The following is a 20,210-nucleotide window of genomic DNA, read 5'->3' on the forward strand; positions in this document are numbered from 1 at the left end:
AATCATCATTGCAATCACCACAACCATCACCATCACCACCACCACCACGGACAACTGCCACCATCACCATCACCACCATCATCATCATCACTAACTTCACCACCACTACCACCGTCACCATCACCGTCACCATTACCGTTACCATCGCCATCACCATCACCACCGCCACCATCACCACTATCACCATCATCACCATCCTCACCACCACCATCACCATCACCATCACCATCACTAACACCATCACTACACCATCACTTCACCATCACCACCACCATCATCACCATTACCACCATCACCATCACCATTACCATCACCATCACAACCGCCACCACCACCACCATCAACATTACCATAACCATCACCAACACCACCATCACCATCCTCACAACCACCACCACAATCACCATCACTCACTGTCACCGTCCCAATCACCATCACCATCACCATCACCATCACCATCACCATCACCATCACCATCACCATCACCATCATCATCACCATCACTATCATCAATACACCATCATTATCATCATCTCCACCACCCCACCCTAGATCTCCTCCTCACCCAGTGGACACGGAATCCCGTTATCCCTGGTGCCTGGCTCACAGTAGTACCCCTCTGGACATGGTAAGGTGAAATTCATCCTGGTCTCCGGACAACTTGAGCCTGTCGGGAAGATGAAGAAGCATCATGAGGAGAAACCATGAGGGGATGAATCATTAGCACAGTAACAACCCTAATTTACATATCAACAAGACATAGATAGGATGTCGCAGTCTACATTATGACAAATCAGCTTGACGTTCATACCAACAACAAAGACACAATCATCACAGACATCACCATGTGACAATAACCCAGTTCAATGCACAATATACATTTCAACACACAGTTGCCACCAGCCTTAAGTAAAGTGAAAGGAAATTGAATGGCTACGCATATTCACTCCTTGCTAAACTGGTTGTAAATAAGGTCAGTTTTATGGCTACAAGTACAACAAAATAAAATCTACATTGTACTGTAAAAGGCGATTTATATGCAGTACCAATGAAAACAACATATAAAACAAGGCAAAACAAAGGATTTGGAAGAGTCACTAAAAGATGCTATTGTAGTCATGTGAGCAAAGTGACTCAACTTTAGAATGATTTTCTTGTGCATAATCTCAAAATCTATGGATTTACATTATAACTATTATGGCAACATTTCAGCCACTTTGCAGGCTTATTCTGAAAATTTTAAACACTTTACATGCTCAGGTAGAGAATACCATCAATCAAACAACAGTTACTGTAAGATTGTGATCATATCTAGAAAAATTGGATCCTTTGATACTGACAGTTACATTGTACTAATCTGTCACATGAAAATGCAGCATCATTTCTGTTACTGTCAACGTCATCCTTAGAGTCGTATCCACTGCCACACCCAAATATTCCGGTATCCAGCATGCCACGCCGAATATACCGGTATCCAGCATGCCACCCTTACCTTCTGGGCACTGGTAGCAGGCACCCAGACCCACCGCAGGACCGTACGTTCCCTGATCACACTGCACTTCCTTAATGGCTCCCTCTTCGCAGTAGTGGCCCTGGGGACAGATGTAACCAATGGCAATGTTCCCGGGTCTGGGCGTGTCTGAGCCACCGGTACAAATGAACCCCTCGTTACAAGGCAGCGTCACGCCTGAGGTGAGATAAAGCAAAGAATTATTGGAATATATCTGCTTTGGGTTTTTTTACTTTTGGGGGGAGGGGTCTTTCTGACAATGTTTCTTCTTATCATTAAAATCACTACCTCCACTTCTGTACATCTTAGTGAAAAACAAAACAGAAATGACATTTTGGGTAAGATGAATTTTACATGTAGGTGTTTTATTAGGTGGAATTGAAACATCAAATAAATCATATAATGTTACATCAAGAACAAAAAAAGTGCAAATTTTTATTTTGTCCTTAGTTTCTTGTCTAATGAGAAGAGCAAAAATTTCCGAATTGCAACATCTCTGCTTTTACAGTATTAGGGAGCTTTAAATTTGCGACGCGGACTTATGAGACAACAATAATTGCATTGGATGTTCTCCTCTCTCCTTGTGTCGCATTGAAAAGTAGCTTTAGATTACACAAGGACGTAATCCATCAAAACTACAATGGCGCCCCCATATGATCGGTGCATCAAGCAACTCGCTGCATCATGAATTTGGGTAGAAGTAAAATTAGCTCAGAACACATAGTGAAAACTTAGATGATGCCACCTATACTGTAGATTGCTTTTGATGAGCGATTTTGCGAATGCTCAGAATAGTTGGGTTTTTTTTTCCTCTAAACATCCCCGTCGCGATAATCTAAAGCTCCACTCGATGTAACCAAAATCAAGACGAAACAGCCTAATCGAGCAAGTGATGATGGAAGAGAGACAAACCATTGCTGGAGCTGTTGGCGGTACAGTAGCGACCAGCAGCACAGGGGGCGCAGTCCGTCACGTTCTCGTTGGTGATTCCACTGGAGATGGTCCCTGCTGGACAAGGAGTGGGCTTGTAGCTACCAGAGGGACAGTAGTTCCCTTCAGGGCATGGGTTGGGAGTCGGGTTGTCCTCTCCCATCAAACAGTAGTATCTACGGCAACAGAAATATGATACAACAGATAACACATAGTTTTTGTTTTTTGTTTTTTAAATAACTTAATAAATGCATGCTATGATTTCTGTTTTCCACAGTAATACCACCGGATCACTGGTGAAAATTACAAACACTTTTATTACATAAATTGTAACTGGCCTTTTAAAACAGAAATAATAATAGCTCTATCAAATCTAAGAATAAAAATGATAGTATACATTACACTTTTGCCAAATAAAATGAATTAAATGTGATCTGACTGCTGAAAGGTCAATCGAATAACACGACCAGTCGCTATTGGGAAGCATGCTTAATTCTTAGTGTGTCACAACCTTTTGAGACTACAATGCATCAATATTTTTTTAAAGACATTCACTGATACAGTCAAACCACCCAAAGTAGACGGAAAAAGTGGCCGTTATAGACAGGTGGCCACTATAGACAGGTAATCCAACTTTGTGTGCATTGCTTATATGTACATGAATGAATCATCGTTGTATCCTTACATGTACATGTATGTGTGTACGTATGCACACACCGTGTATTTCAAGCATTTAGCCATGCCGGTGCATATTAATTTGATGAAATTGTTGCACAGTAGTCAGAGACTCCAACTCTCCCGTTTTCGACGGGAGATCTCCCGCCGAAAACCCATTTTTGCAAAATCTCCCGTTCTCCCGCTTGAGATTTGATTTCTCCCGCCCTGGCTCTGTGTCTCCCGGTGGAAAGGATTTCTTACTTATTGCTATCGTAAGTTGAAAAATAAGCCTTAGATAGCACCAAAGAACATCTAGAACCCTAGGAACTTCGCGCTTCGCACACATCAACTTCGAGTCTCCCATTTGCTAGGGGTTTTGGGCGGGAGAATCTCCAGATCAGAAGGTGCTTGGGGTTGGAGTCTCTGAGTAGTACATGTATGTGTATTGTCGTGAAGAAAGCATAACACTAGAGCATTATTATGACTGAATGAGGGATAAATGCAGCGGTGGCAATCACTGAACGTTGCCCGCACGGCTACAAAGCAGGAAAAAACACGCTGAATTATCGGCTCAGCTACGGCTCCATTGGGTTTTGGCTGCTATAGACAGGTTAAAATCTACCGCGAGAAAAACAAAACTTGTGGCCGCTGGCCGCGTTAGACAGGTGGCCGCTATACACAGGGTCTTTAACAGGGTTTTTCTCTCGGTGGGATTTTTCGGTGGCTGCTGTAGACAGGTGGTCGCTATAGACAGGTGGCCGCTAAGGCAGGTTTGACTGTATTTGAAGCCATACATGTACAGCTGAAGCTTTTCAAAGAAGCATTTGTGTCAGAATTGCAGTATGATGTAAATTCTATGATAAAGATGTAGCGAAGATGTTTTCACTATACTGTAGCATATCACAATTTATCGGTCGGTTCATGTATCTGAGTAAAACTTTGGAAGATAAGAAACCGTCAACTAAGCGGGCATGCAAACGTAGCACACAAAGAGTACAAAAAACAACTAAATACAAGTATCACATGTCCACTTGAAAAATGTTCCCATTTTGGTTAGAATACCAATTGTGGGTATTTATTGGTCCAATCTGCAACCCACAAATACCCGAGGCACCTACCCTGGGTAGCATTCGCCCTCCGGGTCGCTGAGACCGGGAGTCTGGCAGAAGAAGCCGGCCAGGCAAGGGGTGCAGGACGACTCGTTGACTGAGTTGGTCAGATTATTGTACGTGCCCGGCGGACACGGGAACTCGTTGGCTCGCTTGGTGCCGGCGGGGCAGTAATAACCGGACGGACACGACGCGTTGGACAGGTCGCTGACGGCATAGAGGGTGTTGTCGCAGAAGTATCCTGTATGGGACAAGACAGTGAATTATTTGATAGTGATTATTTGACATCTGCCTGAGCATACCCAGGGACTAATCTTCAGTGGGCTAATGTCACTACTTCCAACTGTTACATGACATTGTACATCTTCTTCTACTCTGCAACTATCATATGTTTGTCACATTTGCACCCTTTATGGTGCTAAAGCATTTTTTTTTGTGATTGAGCCAGGTCCTTGGAACATACTCCCCTGTCATATTCAAAACGCTCAAAGTGTAGATGAGTCTGAATCAATGGTCGAATCTCACTTATTAAATCACAAAAACATTTTTTTTCTCTTCTTTGCTACGGTACATATTTGTACATATCACAATATTCGTGATCATTACTAATCAAATGTTTCTGCTCTCTATCAAATGCACTTAAAAATGCCTGTATTAGGCACTTTATGAATGTTACTTACCATCATCATCATCATCATCACCACCCTCAGCATCATCATCATCATCATCATCATCATCATCATCATCATCATCATCATCATCATCATCATCATCTCCATCATCAGCATCAGCATTATATCATTATTACCTGGTTCACAGGTCAGACAGGAATCTCGTCCCATCTGGTCCTGGTAGGTGCCATCCTGGCAGCGAGTGGGCGCGGGCAAGTTCTCCACGCAGTAGTGACCGGTGGGACACAGGAAGTCGGCTGGGGTTGGGGTCACCTGACCAGCTGGACAGTAGTACCCTGAAGGAGCGTTTTCAGTAAAGAGAGAGTTAGTCAGATACTAGACTAGTCCTCTGTGCAAAGTACTTTGGATTTTTCCATCATGGCTTGAAGCAACACATCATGAGGTAGTTATTGCATAACATTACATTATGGTTATAGAGGAAGATTCAGCAAAAAAAAAAAAATTCAATGATAACAATTTGCAATCCATACGTACATGCTGTATGTGAGTGGTAAATGTCTTCAGAAATTCGAATCTTGTCAAAACACAGAGCAACGATCACGACTATACAATATTAGCATGAAAAACAAATAACATACAAATTTGAAACCTTGGGAAATGTATTTCAATACTTCAGCAGGAAGACCACTATCCCTACAAGTTCTTTGAATTGTTACTTTGAAATCCATAATGGACTTGGAAATGACAAACAGTGTTTAATCACAGATAGACCCTGGATCCAGCCCGTGTTCCAAATCATTGAAAAATTCTAATAATCTTTTCCTTGGATCAGTCTTGACTTTTCCTGTTTCATGCTAATCCTTTCATAACTTTTGACTTATTTTTTTATAGTCAGACAAACAAATGCACAGACTGACAAAAAAAAAAAAGGTTGACAAAAAGATAACCTCCCTGATGGTAGTAATCATGCTCACATTAGACGGCATGTTCTGGGTTATATTTTGCAAAATATGGATGACAAGAATGTGTGTACTAGGCAATCATGTGACAATTCAACTCACTGGCTGCACAGATTCCGCTCGTAGTGCTAGCTCCTGTCTCATTACAGTAGTAGCCTGCCTGGCAGGGCAGACAATCGGAGAACTCGTCCTGGTTCAGCGATGGGTTGTACGTCCCATTCGAGCACGGCACAGGCAAGGCACTTCCAAGGGGACAGTAGTGACCGATGGTGCAGTCCTCCTGGCGCGGGTTGTCCGATCCCGTCGGGCAGTAGTAGCCCGGGTCGCACGAGTTGGTCGGCCGGGCGAGTCCGGCGAGATCGCAGTACTCTCCGGCGGTACAGAGGACGGGAGCAGACGACCCGCGAGGGCAGTAGTACCCTGGCTGGCATTCTCCTCCATTGTTGGTTGGCTGCCGTGGTAACATCAAATAAAACTCAATGAGTGCGGAAAAATGCATCTTTTACTGCCACAGGTTTCCAAAATCTTTATCTCATCTGTTTTGTCAATAAAAGCTATTTGTGATGAAGTAAAAACAAAAATTATCCAAGATTACAATGAAGATGCTTACTCACATTTTGAGTATGTATGCAACATACCAGCAACCTTTTGCTCTTCTCTTTATAATTAATGACCAAATGACCAAATGACTTACGGCATATTCGTGAATGACTCCGCAAACTTTTTTTTTTCATAATCCTTGAGAGTTATTGAATGACCTTTTTAAAACTCATTAAAACAATCACTGCAGATCTAATATAAGAGGGTAAATTTTCAAACCTACTCCACTTCAATTACAAAATTATAACTTATACTCACCTGAGTCTCATTAGCACCACCACTGCAGTACCATCCCTCATCGCACTCATCCGTGGGGTGCGAGTTCCCGTAACCAGCGCAGTACCAGCCGGGCAGGCAGTCTACGCAGGCAGCGATTTCGTGCTGGACGGTCAGATTGTTAAAGGTCCCCGGTGGGCAGGGGAAGGCGTAGGGGTCTGGCGTGTTGGTCGGGCAGTAGTAGCCTGGTGGGGAGACGGGACGGAAAATATATAAGCAACTTGCCTTGCACTCTCATTCCAAGAGCAAATAAAATTAAATCTACGAATGCTACACCTTCCCAACCATCATATCCTCATCAATGATCAATGCATGGAATGCTTGCAAAGTACATTACAAAACCAGCAACGATCGAGTCTTGCGTGAAAGTTTGCATGATGATGTAAATGAGGAAGAGAGGTTTGTTGTAACACCATAGTTCTGGAAACACCACCATGGTGTTACAGGAAACCCCCCTCCCCCATCAACAATCATTCACTTTGTTAAAGCTGTTTTCCCCACAAAAAATATGAACATCATCTTCAGAGATTATGGATGAGATGCATGGATATCTAATTCAGATGACTTGTAAAGCTATCCTTCACCTACACTGAAAACTTGCTTACTGTACATTAATTACAAGAAATTTACATGGCTTTGTGTGTATTTCTGTACAGCAGTGTTTCTACTCATCTGGAATGTGTACAATAATGACTGGTGAAGTGGCTGGGGGCGGCACACTCACCAGAGGGACATTCATTGGCTTGGTAGTCTGTGGTGTTGCCATAGCAATAGTATCCCATGGGGCAGTCCTTGCACTCCCAGGCTCCTGGCAGATCGTTGTAACTTCCTGCTGCACAGCCTGATGGGATACCAAAATGGAACATAAAAACATTAAGACATATTTACTGGACCTGAGATTAGAAGAAAGCTTCATTTGATGCAACTAATTATAATAATGATGATGATAACAACGTAAAGAAGGGGGAGAAGAACCAGAAGAATGCTAGAAATGTGACACTCATCATCATCATCATCATCATCATCATCGTCGTCATTGTCATCATCGTCATCATCATCATCATCATCAATATCAGTATGAAGCAGTTGTATTCATTATTATCACTTATCATTATCACAACCATTACTCTCAATATTACTATCACTATTATCACTATAATCATCATTTTATTATAATTATAAAAAACAATATCATATTACATTTACCATTTTACTACGTTTACAATGTTGTGAAAAATAGCAATAAGAAGAAGTACTAAAATGTATCCTCAATACTACTGTAGATGGTAGTCATATATCAGGAGACATTACATTGCATTCCTGGACAGACAACAAGAGGTAAAGATTAACCCAATGATGAAGAGTGTAGATTTTAACGCATAGAGACCTTGCCTAAGCACATAGAGACCTTGCCAAAGGTATTATGCGCTATATAAGAACGGTGATAAAGATAATAATAATTTTATATAACATGCATTCTCCCTAGCCATCTGTAGGAGTGTACTTAAGGCTAGTCTTCAACGGGTTAAAGAAAGAATTCCTGCAGGATGCAGGCAACATCTCAGTCTGGTTGAGGAGAGTCAAGTCCAGACTTACCCTCTGGGTACTCTGATCCCTGGACGCAGAAGTGACCCTCGGGACAGATGTGACCGATGATGGGATGGACGGTGTCCGTCGGACACTGGCTGTCGTTGAGGTACAGCGGGTTGGGCCTGTCCGCTCCGGACACGCAGTAGAAGCCACGGGAACAGGAGTCACTCGGAGCGGTGAGGTTGACTCCCATACAATAGTGACCTGAGTGTTAGGATGATTAGTTTCAGCACAGGTAAAACATCTGAAGCATTGCAGACAATAAACCTACTGTACAGTATGTCCCCCAAAAAATTACAATCAGATTTTCGAAATGATAACACCCAATATGATTAAATATTTTAAATGCTACTTCAGGCTCTTAAAATATAACATTTTAGCGCTATTTTGCAGAAATCCCCATTTGATTTGGTTCAGCGGTCACAGAGAAATGTGGATTGTTGTATAGCATGTCATGAATCAGATTCTTCCAAGTTTAGCACTTCGATACTTTTGTGTGTGAATAATAGACAGAATTCGGACAGAAGAGATTCCCGACATCCTCTACAAAATTCTGTTTTTCTCTTTGACCACTGAAGCAAATCGAGTGGGGTTTTCTGTAAGATGTGGGCAATGAGTTATAGTTTCATACCCTGGATTTGTATTAAGACTGATTCACTATCTTTAAGATATCATTGCGGAGGGCCCCGTTGTAATTTTTTCGGGGACATACTGTATACAAGTACGATGTACATGTGTACATGTATGTGTACTACATTGTATACAGTCATAATCATAGCGAAAACTGAGTGTGCATCAACACAGTGTAGTTTGATTTGTTTTTGGTGTGCTGTTCAAAGCTAGGTACAACTGGGCTGACACAATTTCTTGTTGAAGTACTGGCATTTGCACTCTACGAGAAGAAAGCTACCCGTAAGCCACTTTTTTTTTTTAAAGTACACTCATTGTAAACACATCTGTTCGTCAGCCCTGATTGCAAATGTCAGTGGTACTTGTACAGCTAGTGGGTGGGGTGGGGTGGGGTGGCTGTGCTGGGGGGTAATAATCCCTTGGGGAACTCACCTGGATCACACGGGGTGCAGTCTTGAACCTCGGTGAGTCCCTGGGACTGGCCGTACGTTCCCGCGGGACAGGGCTGCCAGTCGTGTCCAGTCCCGTTGGGACAGAAGAATCCCTGTGGGCATGTTGTCCTGGTGGTCCCAGCATCACCCTCAACCACCAGCTCAGGGACACAGTAGTAGCCTTGGGAGGAGACACACACAAAAGCATAATTTTATTGTTCCCAGGTCTAAGGGAGACATACATTGTACATGTGTACACGCTATGTTACTTATTCATTCTGCTCATCTACTAATATCTACAGCATTGAATGTAAGCTTTATTAAATAATTGCATGCATTTATACATCAAACCTTTGCAATCATGGGGAATAAGACTTTGAGATTCTTCAATGTTTCATTTATGAATCACTCACATAAATCTTGCTGTATATGTTTGATACCGTTGTACATACATTAAACATATCATTATCCTACTGTAGGTGATTCTATGTGATTGTCATTAATTCAGTTATATTCAGATTGGCAGACCCATCATCATCACTGAGCTAAAAGTGGAAAACATAAACAGGAAACAGTTCACCTTATGTAAGGTAAGTTAACTTTACATGCGAATTATGTCTTTCTCTTCTTGTTTGGTCTTCTTCTTCTAATACTGTTGGCTCCTGTGGAAGTTAAATGCGGGTATTTTTGAGATGTTTAATGGAAGAACACATGAGGGCGCCACATACCTTCTGGACACACTTGGCACTCGGATTGACCCTCACTGTCCGTGTAGGAACCGGCGATGCAGTCCTGCGGCTCGGCGCTGCCCAGCGGGCACTGCTTGCCGATCGGACAGATGACCGCCTTGGCGTGGGAAGAGCCCTGGGGGCAGTAGTAGCCCGGATCGCACTCGGCTGTTGGCTCCACCAGACCTGTTCAAAGATTACAACCCAGAACACTACATGTACAACTTGTAGCTCTGATAAACACGATGGCTAAACATACAAAAACTAACCAAGTTGTATATGGCCACTCCATGAGCAAGCTCTGTTTAACCCATTGAGTACGGACCAATTTTGCTACAACACACATTTCCCATAGACACCAGCCTGACTATACTCGGGACTCGTCCTCAACAGGTTAATATGTACAAGTGTACCACCACCATCCTCAGCAATATGATTACCCAATGTAATGACACAGCTTTATTGACAACAGATTTATAAGATCTTAAAGTGACTCCCAATTCTACATTAAAAACCAACTGTTGCAAATTTGCCCAAGAACATCAACAACAACAACAACAAAAAAGAGACTTTCAACATGCAATTCTCTTACAGTTTGCAACATTCTGATCTACAAACAAGGAAAGGACTTTGCATAAAGCCAACATTCTCAAAAATTGCAATTTTCATCACTCAAATACAGAGCATAGAATTTATCAAAATGCCAAATAAGACATTTTGTGGATAATACATTGCAATAGTTGACTACGACAATTAATGCAGATAGCTTCACTTAAAGCACCAAGAATATCCATAAGGGTGAGTGGTATTAGGTCACAGAGCAAAAAAAGAATATGACAATGCTTACAAACTTTTATGTAGTATTTAATTTCAGTATTTACACACTTATATTGTACAGCAACAGCAAAGGGAGCAACAAAACCACACAGGAGCCACAGGGTGTGTTCACACTCACCTAGACCATTACAGTAGAAGCCTGGTGTGCAGTGGAAACACTCCTCCTCGGTGGAGATGCCAGTGTCGTTGAAGAAGGTTCCGTTCGGGCATGGGGTGGGGTCAAAGGTCGCAAGCCCACAGTAGTGACCCTCGGGACAAATCTGTCGGTAGGGCGTGGTGGAGCCCTCCTCGCAGAAGTAGCCCGGGGAGCAAGGACCACTGACCTCCGTCAGTCCTGTGCGTGGGAGGATACACAAAGTTTTCAGAGTGTATCAAATTGGCAACACTAATTGGCACTGTTTGCATTGAATTTACCCCCCTCCCCCCCCCAAAAAAAAAAAAAAGGAAAAATGACTTGTCTCAATTGTACAAAGTAATTTGGGACTTCAAAGCTCAAATTTGAAAGGAAGATGTGCATCAAAGACTTCAACCGCTTTAAAGATACACAGTAATTGTCTAGTATGACTTTAAACAGTCAATAAACCAATTTTTCCTTTTCTTGGTATTGGCATAATCTAAATGCACATTCACATCACATAACTCGTATTCATAACATGTCTGTTTGATAAACTTGGAACACAGGTTTATTCAATCATCACGTACAGCTGTATGATACCATCATCAGTTTTATCTCCACCTAAACTGTATCCATTATATTCATTTATTATCCTCATTACATATCATTTTTATGGAAGTAAGCTACATCAAGACTATGATCAGTAGCAAATTAGATCAGAGCACACATTAATCTGATACTTACCAGTTTGATTGCAGAAGTACCCTTCTGTGCAGTTAAGACATTCTTCCACCGACTGAAGCTTGATGTTAGGACTGAAGTAGCCCTCTGGACAGTGGATGGGGCTGTCCGTCCCTTCTGGGCAGTATGAACCAGCTGGACACTCATTGTTGAAGTCATCTATTGATACAACAAACAGAAATGCCTTTGACCATCATGTCAACACTGCACTCTATAGTTTACACATCTTTGACATACAGAGCGTAATTTCAACTGTCTGACAGTTAGCTGGTGGCAGTGTTCCAATATACACTGCAATGATTTCCCTGTATAGAGTGGACCCATTTCAAGATTGCATTTTACTGCAGATACATTGTACTTGCAGGAGAATCATTACGGATTCATGAAAAGTATAGTTACACAATTTGAAGGTTTGCTTTCTTCTCCATACATTGAGCTGTAATCTGAATTTAATCACTTGGTATTATGGAGTACAATACAGGATGACAAAACTGTGCCTACAATTTTGTATAAGCCATTTCATATAGGATCATACATGTATGCAGCTTGATAGGTCCAAATTACCTTTCTGTTTTGTTTTGTTTTTCAGTTGGTTCGATAGGCACTTCACTTTTTTTTTTTAAGTGAAATAATGCATGTAGTGAGCTACATGAATGAATGAATTAACAGTTTTTCTATTAATATTGCCAAATACTGGGCTTTACTGAACATTTTCTTGTTGCTCTCAGGTACACTGGCTGGAGAGAAACATTTTATAGGATTTCAAGAATAATCATTGCATCACAGACGCTTTATCTCACAGAAGTTAAAATGGTATACATGACCTTTCTCTGCTCGTGTGCAAAGTGGAACTACGTGTATGAACTGGCTCATCATGAGGTATAATATTGCATCTTCACAAAGAATCAGGGACAATGTACGGATGAATAGGGAAGAGATTTTCCCCCTCACCATATGTTGGTGTGGTGATGTTGGATCCTCGTCGGCAGAAGTAACCAGCAGCGCACAGAACGGGAGGATAGGAGAGACCCGTCTGATCACAGGCATAGCCTCCGGTACACGGTGTGCAGTCATCTTCAGATGGTATGCCTACCAGAAATATCAGAGAGTGATAGAGTAAATCACCAGCAGGTCTATTGAAAGTAGATTTGTATGGAATCAATATCAACACTGCTGCTGGGAGCAGAAAAATCCCAAAAAGTGTTTCGCAGCTGTTTGCATTATAATATGTCTTTTTACACCACTTGCCACACTACATCAAGTCTAATTACACATGAAATATCAAAATATTCAATGATATGCTTGTAATTTCCCCATTAATAAATACAGTATGGATTTACACACACAAAACAAAAAAACAGGTGGTCCAAAATGTTGGTTCCAACAGCATAAAGAAAAAGACAAAAGGCTATTAGCCATTGTGTTGGGCTTAATACAAATCTTACAATCAATGAAATCTCATGATAGTGTCACTCAAAATTTTGGACTTTTCATTACAAATGAGATTAGTACAGCTCTTGGATAGCATTACCTAACACCTTCTGAACCACCTGAGATTAAGAAAAAGTTTATTTGGTTCTGACATAAAAGGGGGCTTTGTAGGAAACTAGGACATGAATCATTAAGCAGTTATGTTCCATGTAGTTTGTGGATGAAGAAATACAATTGGCAGTATTAGTCAGCACGGTGTATTGTGTCTCTCTTACCTGTTAGATTGTTGAATGTTCCATACGGACAAGGGAACTGCTCCGCGTACTCCGTGCCGTTCGGACAGTAGTAGCCGCTGGGACAGATGTAGGACCCATACCACACCACTGGACCAATGGTTGCATTGCAGTAGAATCCCTCAGGACAAGTCTTGCACGTCCACCGGCCCGGTGTGTCCTGGAATGTACCCGACGGACACGGCGTCGGGACGGCACTACCAGTCTCGCAGAAGTGGCCCTCGGGGCAGGCGTAGTCTGGCGGAGTAGCCACGGTCTGCCCCTGGGGACAGTAGTAGCCCTGTTGGCAGTCGGCAGTAGGTGATGGTAATCCCTCCTCTCCGCAATACATTCCTTCAAATAAAAACACACGGTGACATGAGAGAATAGACACTTCATATGCCACAAAGTAATCTGCATGGCAGTGACATACATACCGTCATGTACATGTACAATGTACATAAGAAGCTCAAGGCTAAACACTTTCTCTGCACGGGACTTTGGACAATGTACAGATACAGGCTTTGGGGTTTTCTGTGTATCTGTACACAAAAATCTAATATTTTCTGACATTGTAGTTTATTGTATTGTATGGATAATATCCCTGAGAAATCTGAGAGTGTAGGGTTGCTCCCACACAGAGACATTGAATTAAAAAGGTCAGTTCCCAAACACCTCAAATTACAGGCACCTTGATCTACAACAACTTGTGTAGTGTTTATATTAAGTGCATTTGACCGAGCAGTTTGATGACTTTATGTGCAAACGTTGATGGTCATTATCGCTTTTCAAACTCCCAGAGCACGCACATACAATGTTCAAAGGTGTATCAAAAATTGAGGCGATACCAATAAAAGGTATTCGATAGAGATGTTTGCAGACAAAGAGAAATGAAAAGTACACCCTCCACAGGGCTTTGTAGGGGTACCATTAAGCAAACTCACTACTAATGCAGGACGGATGGTCACACGTGGATATTAAAAATTATTATAATTTCTCACTTATGAGTGACTTTTGAGATGAGCAAGAACTTTCCCTAGGGTACTGAGGACATGTTCCTACACCACTCAAACTTAAATTTCAGGGTACAGATATACTTAAAAAAAAAACACACAAGTGCTTTCACTACTTACCCTCGGTACAGTTCTTGCAGCTAGAACGCTCAGACTGCTCCGTGGCATCCAGGTAATAGCCCATGTCACAAGCTGTGGGAGAGTAGCTGCCCTGTGGGCAGTAGTATCCTTCGGGGCAGACATTGCCTGTAATGTTGTCTGTAGGGTTACCTATGGATGCACCACTGATACAGTAGTACCCTTCAGAAAGAAAAAAACACGACAAAAAATTTAAAAATTGGTCAACGTGTTCATCAAATAAGTACGGATGGAACGATTTTGCATACCATCCACCATATTTCATCAATACTGGCGCAAAATTTCTCTCCAAATCATTTCACAATATTGTCAGTCCCAATCATTTTACACATACACGTACTGCTTTACAACTCATGCACATAAAAGATCCAGCTTCATTTATTCATCACAACGGTGAAATGGTCCCACCTAACATCCAACTGGACCCCATGAAAGATCAGCTATTGCAGATGTATATGGGGTATTCAGCCATCTTCTCAGGTGGAAATGAAACAAACAAACAAGCTAACAAAACTAAAAATTACATCTTTATCATCTTCCTGACTACCAGTGATGCCCTCCTCCTGTTTACTCCAGGACACCAATGGTGTCACCCTGCACCTCTCTGGACCCCACCCTCTCACCTGGATGACACTCGAGCTGGGGCAGAGCGAGCCCCGCCCGGTGACAGTACATCCCGGGGTCACAGTCGGTGGGCAGCTCCGAGCCACCCGGGCAGTACTGACCAGCCTGGCAGCGACCTCCGATGCTGGGGTCAGACGGCATTGGACTCGAGGCTCCGGACATACAGTACCAGCCATCACTGGAATGAAACAGAGCATTGAGGATCTTGAAGGACACAAGGACATGTACAAGGTATAGAAAAACTTAACAGAATCAATCATGGTATCTTTATTGCAGTGATTGTTTGGCAAGAACCATACAGTTTTCTATTTTCTCCATTTAAGATTTTTCTGAGATGCACGAGATGATTTAATTTCTATTCCACTTTTCAAACTGATTGAAGGAACATCATAAAAAACTTGTTTTTTTATCATTGACATTTTGAAAAAAAAACAAAAAACTCTTCAATTCTAATAATCACTAAGACATTTAAGAGTTTAGGGGTTATACATCATGGAAAGGCTATGACAATTAAACACATTTTTCAGTGAGACTGAATAGGTGAAGACTGGTATATTCATCACTGAGACTAAATAAGCAACATGGGACATACAGTGTGACTCATCTTGAAATATAGTTATAAAGCATCACTCTACGTATCTCCTTTTTCTACAACCTTTGAATCTATCTGACATTCAATGCCAATTAGCTACCAACAGTGTATAACATCTTCCTAATGAAAGTAACCATGGCAACCACCACATCACTTCTCCCTCTACCTCCAAAGTCCACTGACACATCACTCAGTACCTGCAGTTGCTGGTAGGCCACTCGTTGTGGTATCCCATGCAGTACATGCCTCCCAGACATGGCAGGCAGGAGGAGTTGCTCGTCTGACCGGTGGCGTTGTTGTAAGTGCCCGGCCAGCACGGGAACTGCTGACCGTGCTCTGTGCCGTTTGGACAGTAGTAGCCGGCTGGACAGATGTTGTACTGGTAGTCCGTGGAGTTCGCTGGACAGAAGAAGCCTGCATTGAATGAAAATATCAAAGGGAGGAGTAAAATGATTAAGCGGTCTGAAATAATACAGTTCCATAGGTCCTATTAAATGTAATTTAGTAATCCACTGTGTGTATGATTGTAAATTTGGCTTACAGTGTTCAATTGTAGTTCTTCACCAACCACTCCTCACAGCAAATCTAAATTTTTACAATGAGCAGCCACTAGAAAAGTCATCAAAGTCATCAAAGCAAAAAACAAAAAAAAATTATAAATCTAGGGTGAAAGTTTCACTGATGTAACAAGCAAGTTTCAAAATTACACATAACAGTAATGCTCAAGGAACAACAACAACAACACAATCTCTATCATTCAATCATACATTTAATGTTATTGACCATTTTGAAGTACAGGCTCAATCATGATGTTGGCTAGTTTGCTTGTTTCTTTTGCCACCAAATACAGGTACAACTTGTAGGTCACAAAAAGTCACAACCTACAGTACTGTACAATCTGCTTGATGCACAGCACACATGTAGTAAACCAGCATCCAAGCATTAAAGACAAGAAAATAAAAATCACTAAGCTGTGAAGAGTCCATCCATCTCATGTTAGAAATAATAGCGCCCACGTGCTGTACCTTCTGGACATTCCTTGCACTCTCCTTGACCCTCATTGTCCTGGTACGTTCCTTCGTCGCATCCGATGGGGAGCCCCACCCCCTCCGGGCATCGGTGACCCCTGGGGCACACCCCTCCAACACCGGTATAGCCTCCTAGGAGAGGGCAGGTGTCGTTGTAGGTCTCGTTGTTGCCGGGCGTGTGCGGGGTGCCTCGGTCCACACCGGAGTTGCACCAGTATCCCTCGTGGCAGAGGTTCGTGACGTTGGTTGCGGCGGCATCGGGGCAGAAGGTGCCGGAAGGACAGTCGGTACACTGCTCAATCTTTAACAGGGAGAGAATAAGAACGAAAGAATGTAGTCAGGAAAAAACGATGCTCATTTTGTGGTATACATTAAGCTTTCCTTTTGAATACTTGTAACAGATCTAATACAATAAAGACAACAACACATCATATAACTTTAAAATAAAAGACATCTTAGGCTGACACTGACTTGTTCATAAAGAGGACTACATTGTATAAATGCACCTAAGAAAGTGTCAATCAATTCATACAACATGTAGCTTAAGTACACAGCTTTGGGATTGGCTGCTAGCAATGTAACCCTCAAAACATCGACATAAAAATAAGATACTTCAGATAAGAATGTGGTGTCTCTGATTTTATATAATATTGCCCTAATCTACACTGCACAGAGAGAAGATTAGGCCAAGTCATAAAGGTAATTCAAGGCTATGAATGATTGTGTTGTCATGGGGAAATAAAAGTTGAATTGTGTATGAATGCTGCTCTCCTGATTCTGAAGTGCAGCATACATGTAAGTGAGAACAGTAACTATGCATTATCCCATTAAACCCTTGTCTCATCAGAGGAAGAAGGGTGCTACATCCATTCATCCTTGGGAGTGTGCATGTCCTTCTTGTTCTCAATTTCAAGTTTCTGAGATGTTTTACTTGAATAATGCCATTCATGGATCATCCAACTCACCATGTACAGGTTCGTCTGGTCACTGTACGTCCCGGCCGGACAGGGCATCCAGTCCAGACCGGTCCCCGTCGGACAGTAATAACCCGCCGGACAGTCCGCGTAGCCTGCTTCCAGGTCAGGGTGTCCGAGAGTCTCGTTCTCAGGTAGACAGTAGAACCTAGTATGTTATCATACGATGGCACAAGTCATCAAAAAGAGGCATTTCATGGGAGAGTTCTCACAACATTCAGTTTAGCTCTTTCTTATGTGCCTCGTTCAAAGGAAATGCCACCTGACTAATATCGCTCTATAATACACAACAAGTCGTGTACTATACTACTACTACAAATGTACAGTGTATGTATTAGGGATATCAATGCTTGAAACAATTATAATTTATGACAGTAAAACATGAATATGATGGAATAATGACAGTGATAACCAAGTGATAAAAATGATAGATTTAGTAATTAACAAGTTGGTAACACATATCTACACATGGGGCAATAATAGTTGTGAAATTTTCTGACATACAGTATCTATCACACAGTGACACTCCTGGTGCAGAAAGATGAGAACTCAGTAGTCACATTCTTCATCTCAATTCTTCTTGTGTTTCTTTTCCAAATCTTAGTTTCTTAGTTTCCTATCTTAGTTTTCTATCTCCTCCTCTTCTTCCTCCTCCTCCTCCTCCTCCACCTCTTCTTTTTCCTTCATCTTAGTTTACATTTGACGTTTTATCTTCATTCTTCATCTTATTCACATCCTTCTTCCCATCATCACTCTCAATGTAATCAGAGCTGCCAACATTTGATATGTAGAATCAGGGAGATTATTGTGAAGTAAAAGAAGTGAGCAAAGCGCATTAGCAAAGCATGCAGAAGTAAGCCCCTCCCCCTCCAAAAAAAAAAAAAAGATAAATACATACTAGATGGCATTGAATAAATAAGTATTACTAAAAAAAAAAAAAAATCACAACACTCCAGGCAAAAGGTGACAGGCAAGATTCAAAGTGTAGTCTTAAGAAGCTACAAGGCTTTGTCAGGACACATCTTAATTAGACACAGCAGTAATGAAGATGTTCAGACAAAAGAGCGTAATTTTTGGAGGAATCTTCCCCATGACTGTCAGACTCACCCTTGAGGGCATATCTGGCAGGAGGACTGGGTGGTCCTGTTGGTGTAGGACCCCGAGGCACAGGCCTTGGGTTCGGCCGAACCCAGCGGGCAGTGAAGACCGATGGGGCACTCGATGGGGGCCGGGATGGACGATCCTATGATCGTGTGGGGGTAGAAAATTACATGATCAAATTACCCTGTCAATATCATGACCACATGTAATGCATGAACAGGGGCAGGAGACTGAAGCTTGTACATGTCTTGCACTATTACCCAAGATGTAAATAGGGCTTATTTTTTATTGCTCCATTTTGGGGGGAACAAAGTGCTCTTGCATATCCGAAACACTGAAAGTTTAAACAATCTTAAGTCAAATCTCAAAACTCACTTATTCCATCAATCTTATTATTTTTTTTTTCTGTTGCTATATACACATCAGGATGTTTGTAAATAAATTTTGTATCTTAACCTGTTGAAGACTGGTCCTGAGTACACTAGGACAGGTGTCTATGGGAAATGCATGTTGTAGCAAAATCAGGCTGTCCTCAACAGGTTAATCAAATTTTTTGGTTCTGTATTAATGCACTTAAAAATGCCTGTATTACGAACAAAGTGCCAAATAAAGTTATTGTAAGGTACAAATGTTATCTATTGTTATTATCATCATTATCGTTAAATATCAGTGTTTACTACAAGCAGCTGGTTATCACTCCTACAGTACCTTCAGGGCAGTAGTAGCCAGCAGTACAGGGGCCTTCCTCCTCCGTCAATCCGGTCTGCTGACAGTAGAAGCCAGCCGTACAGTTCCTACACTCTGCCTCCTCGCTGAGTCTCGTGTCGTTGGAGAACGTCCCCGCTGGACACCTGAAGGGCACAGACGTCCCCACCGGGCAGTAGCGGCCCGCCGGACACACGTACTGCTCCTGGTTGTCCGAACCTTGCTCGCAATAGAATCCCATGGTGCACTGCGCGACTGGTTCAGTGAGGGCAGTCACATCACAGTAATATCCTTTGCAAGATGAAGATAAAGTAAAATTGGCAACAAAGGGTTGTTATTAAAGGCAGGATTTATCAAATTAAATATTTTCTGAAGACCAGAAAAAGTCTGAATGGTTACTTGTAAATAGGAAGACAGATTGCTGTTATTCAAACCAAAACAAATACAGCACATTTGTGTTGTCATTATAAATTTACATTTGTGTGACAAAAAGGTTGTGCCACTTTTGTTTACAAACTCTCCTAGAATAGCAGATGGACATATGATGTACAAAGTATCTGTAGATAATCTCAATGCTATCACATTTG

At 41.9% G+C, this 20,210-nt stretch overlaps 2 protein-coding genes across 2 annotated transcripts in view; both read right to left on the reverse strand.

The window, feature by feature from the left end:
- Positions 1-548: 548 nt before the first annotated feature.
- LOC139738305 (uncharacterized) lies at positions 549-13,577 on the reverse strand. Its single transcript, XM_071648944.1, has 15 exons — positions 13,553-13,577; positions 12,697-12,834; positions 11,749-11,904; positions 11,008-11,223; positions 10,053-10,238; positions 9,326-9,505; positions 8,270-8,467; positions 7,398-7,514; positions 6,656-6,858; positions 5,900-6,248; positions 5,015-5,173; positions 4,216-4,447; positions 2,423-2,616; positions 1,493-1,687; positions 549-667 (listed from the first exon to the last, which is right to left on the reverse strand). Exons 1-15 carry the CDS (start codon positions 13,575-13,577, stop codon positions 549-551), a joined length of 2,667 nt encoding a protein of 888 aa, XP_071505045.1.
- A 1,589-nt stretch (positions 13,578-15,166) lies between these two features.
- LOC139738306 (uncharacterized) overlaps positions 15,167-20,210 on the reverse strand; it is an 80,966-nt gene continuing 75,922 nt past the window's right edge. The window contains exons 76-81 of the mRNA XM_071648947.1: positions 19,627-19,914; positions 18,925-19,060; positions 17,809-17,965; positions 16,841-17,144; positions 16,013-16,229; positions 15,167-15,401 (exon numbers count right to left, since the gene is read on the reverse strand). Of these exons, the coding sequence (XP_071505048.1) occupies positions 15,167-15,401; positions 16,013-16,229; positions 16,841-17,144; positions 17,809-17,965; positions 18,925-19,060; positions 19,627-19,914 (1,337 nt within the window). The remainder of the gene's footprint in view (positions 15,402-16,012; positions 16,230-16,840; positions 17,145-17,808; positions 17,966-18,924; positions 19,061-19,626; positions 19,915-20,210) is intronic.

Source organism: Diadema antillarum, unplaced genomic scaffold (genome assembly GCF_040938485.1).
Source record: "Diadema antillarum isolate AM-2024a unplaced genomic scaffold, OU_Dant_1.0 seq00000735_RagTag, whole genome shotgun sequence".
In the NCBI taxonomy this organism is placed as follows: domain Eukaryota; kingdom Metazoa; phylum Echinodermata; class Echinoidea; order Diadematoida; family Diadematidae; genus Diadema; species Diadema antillarum.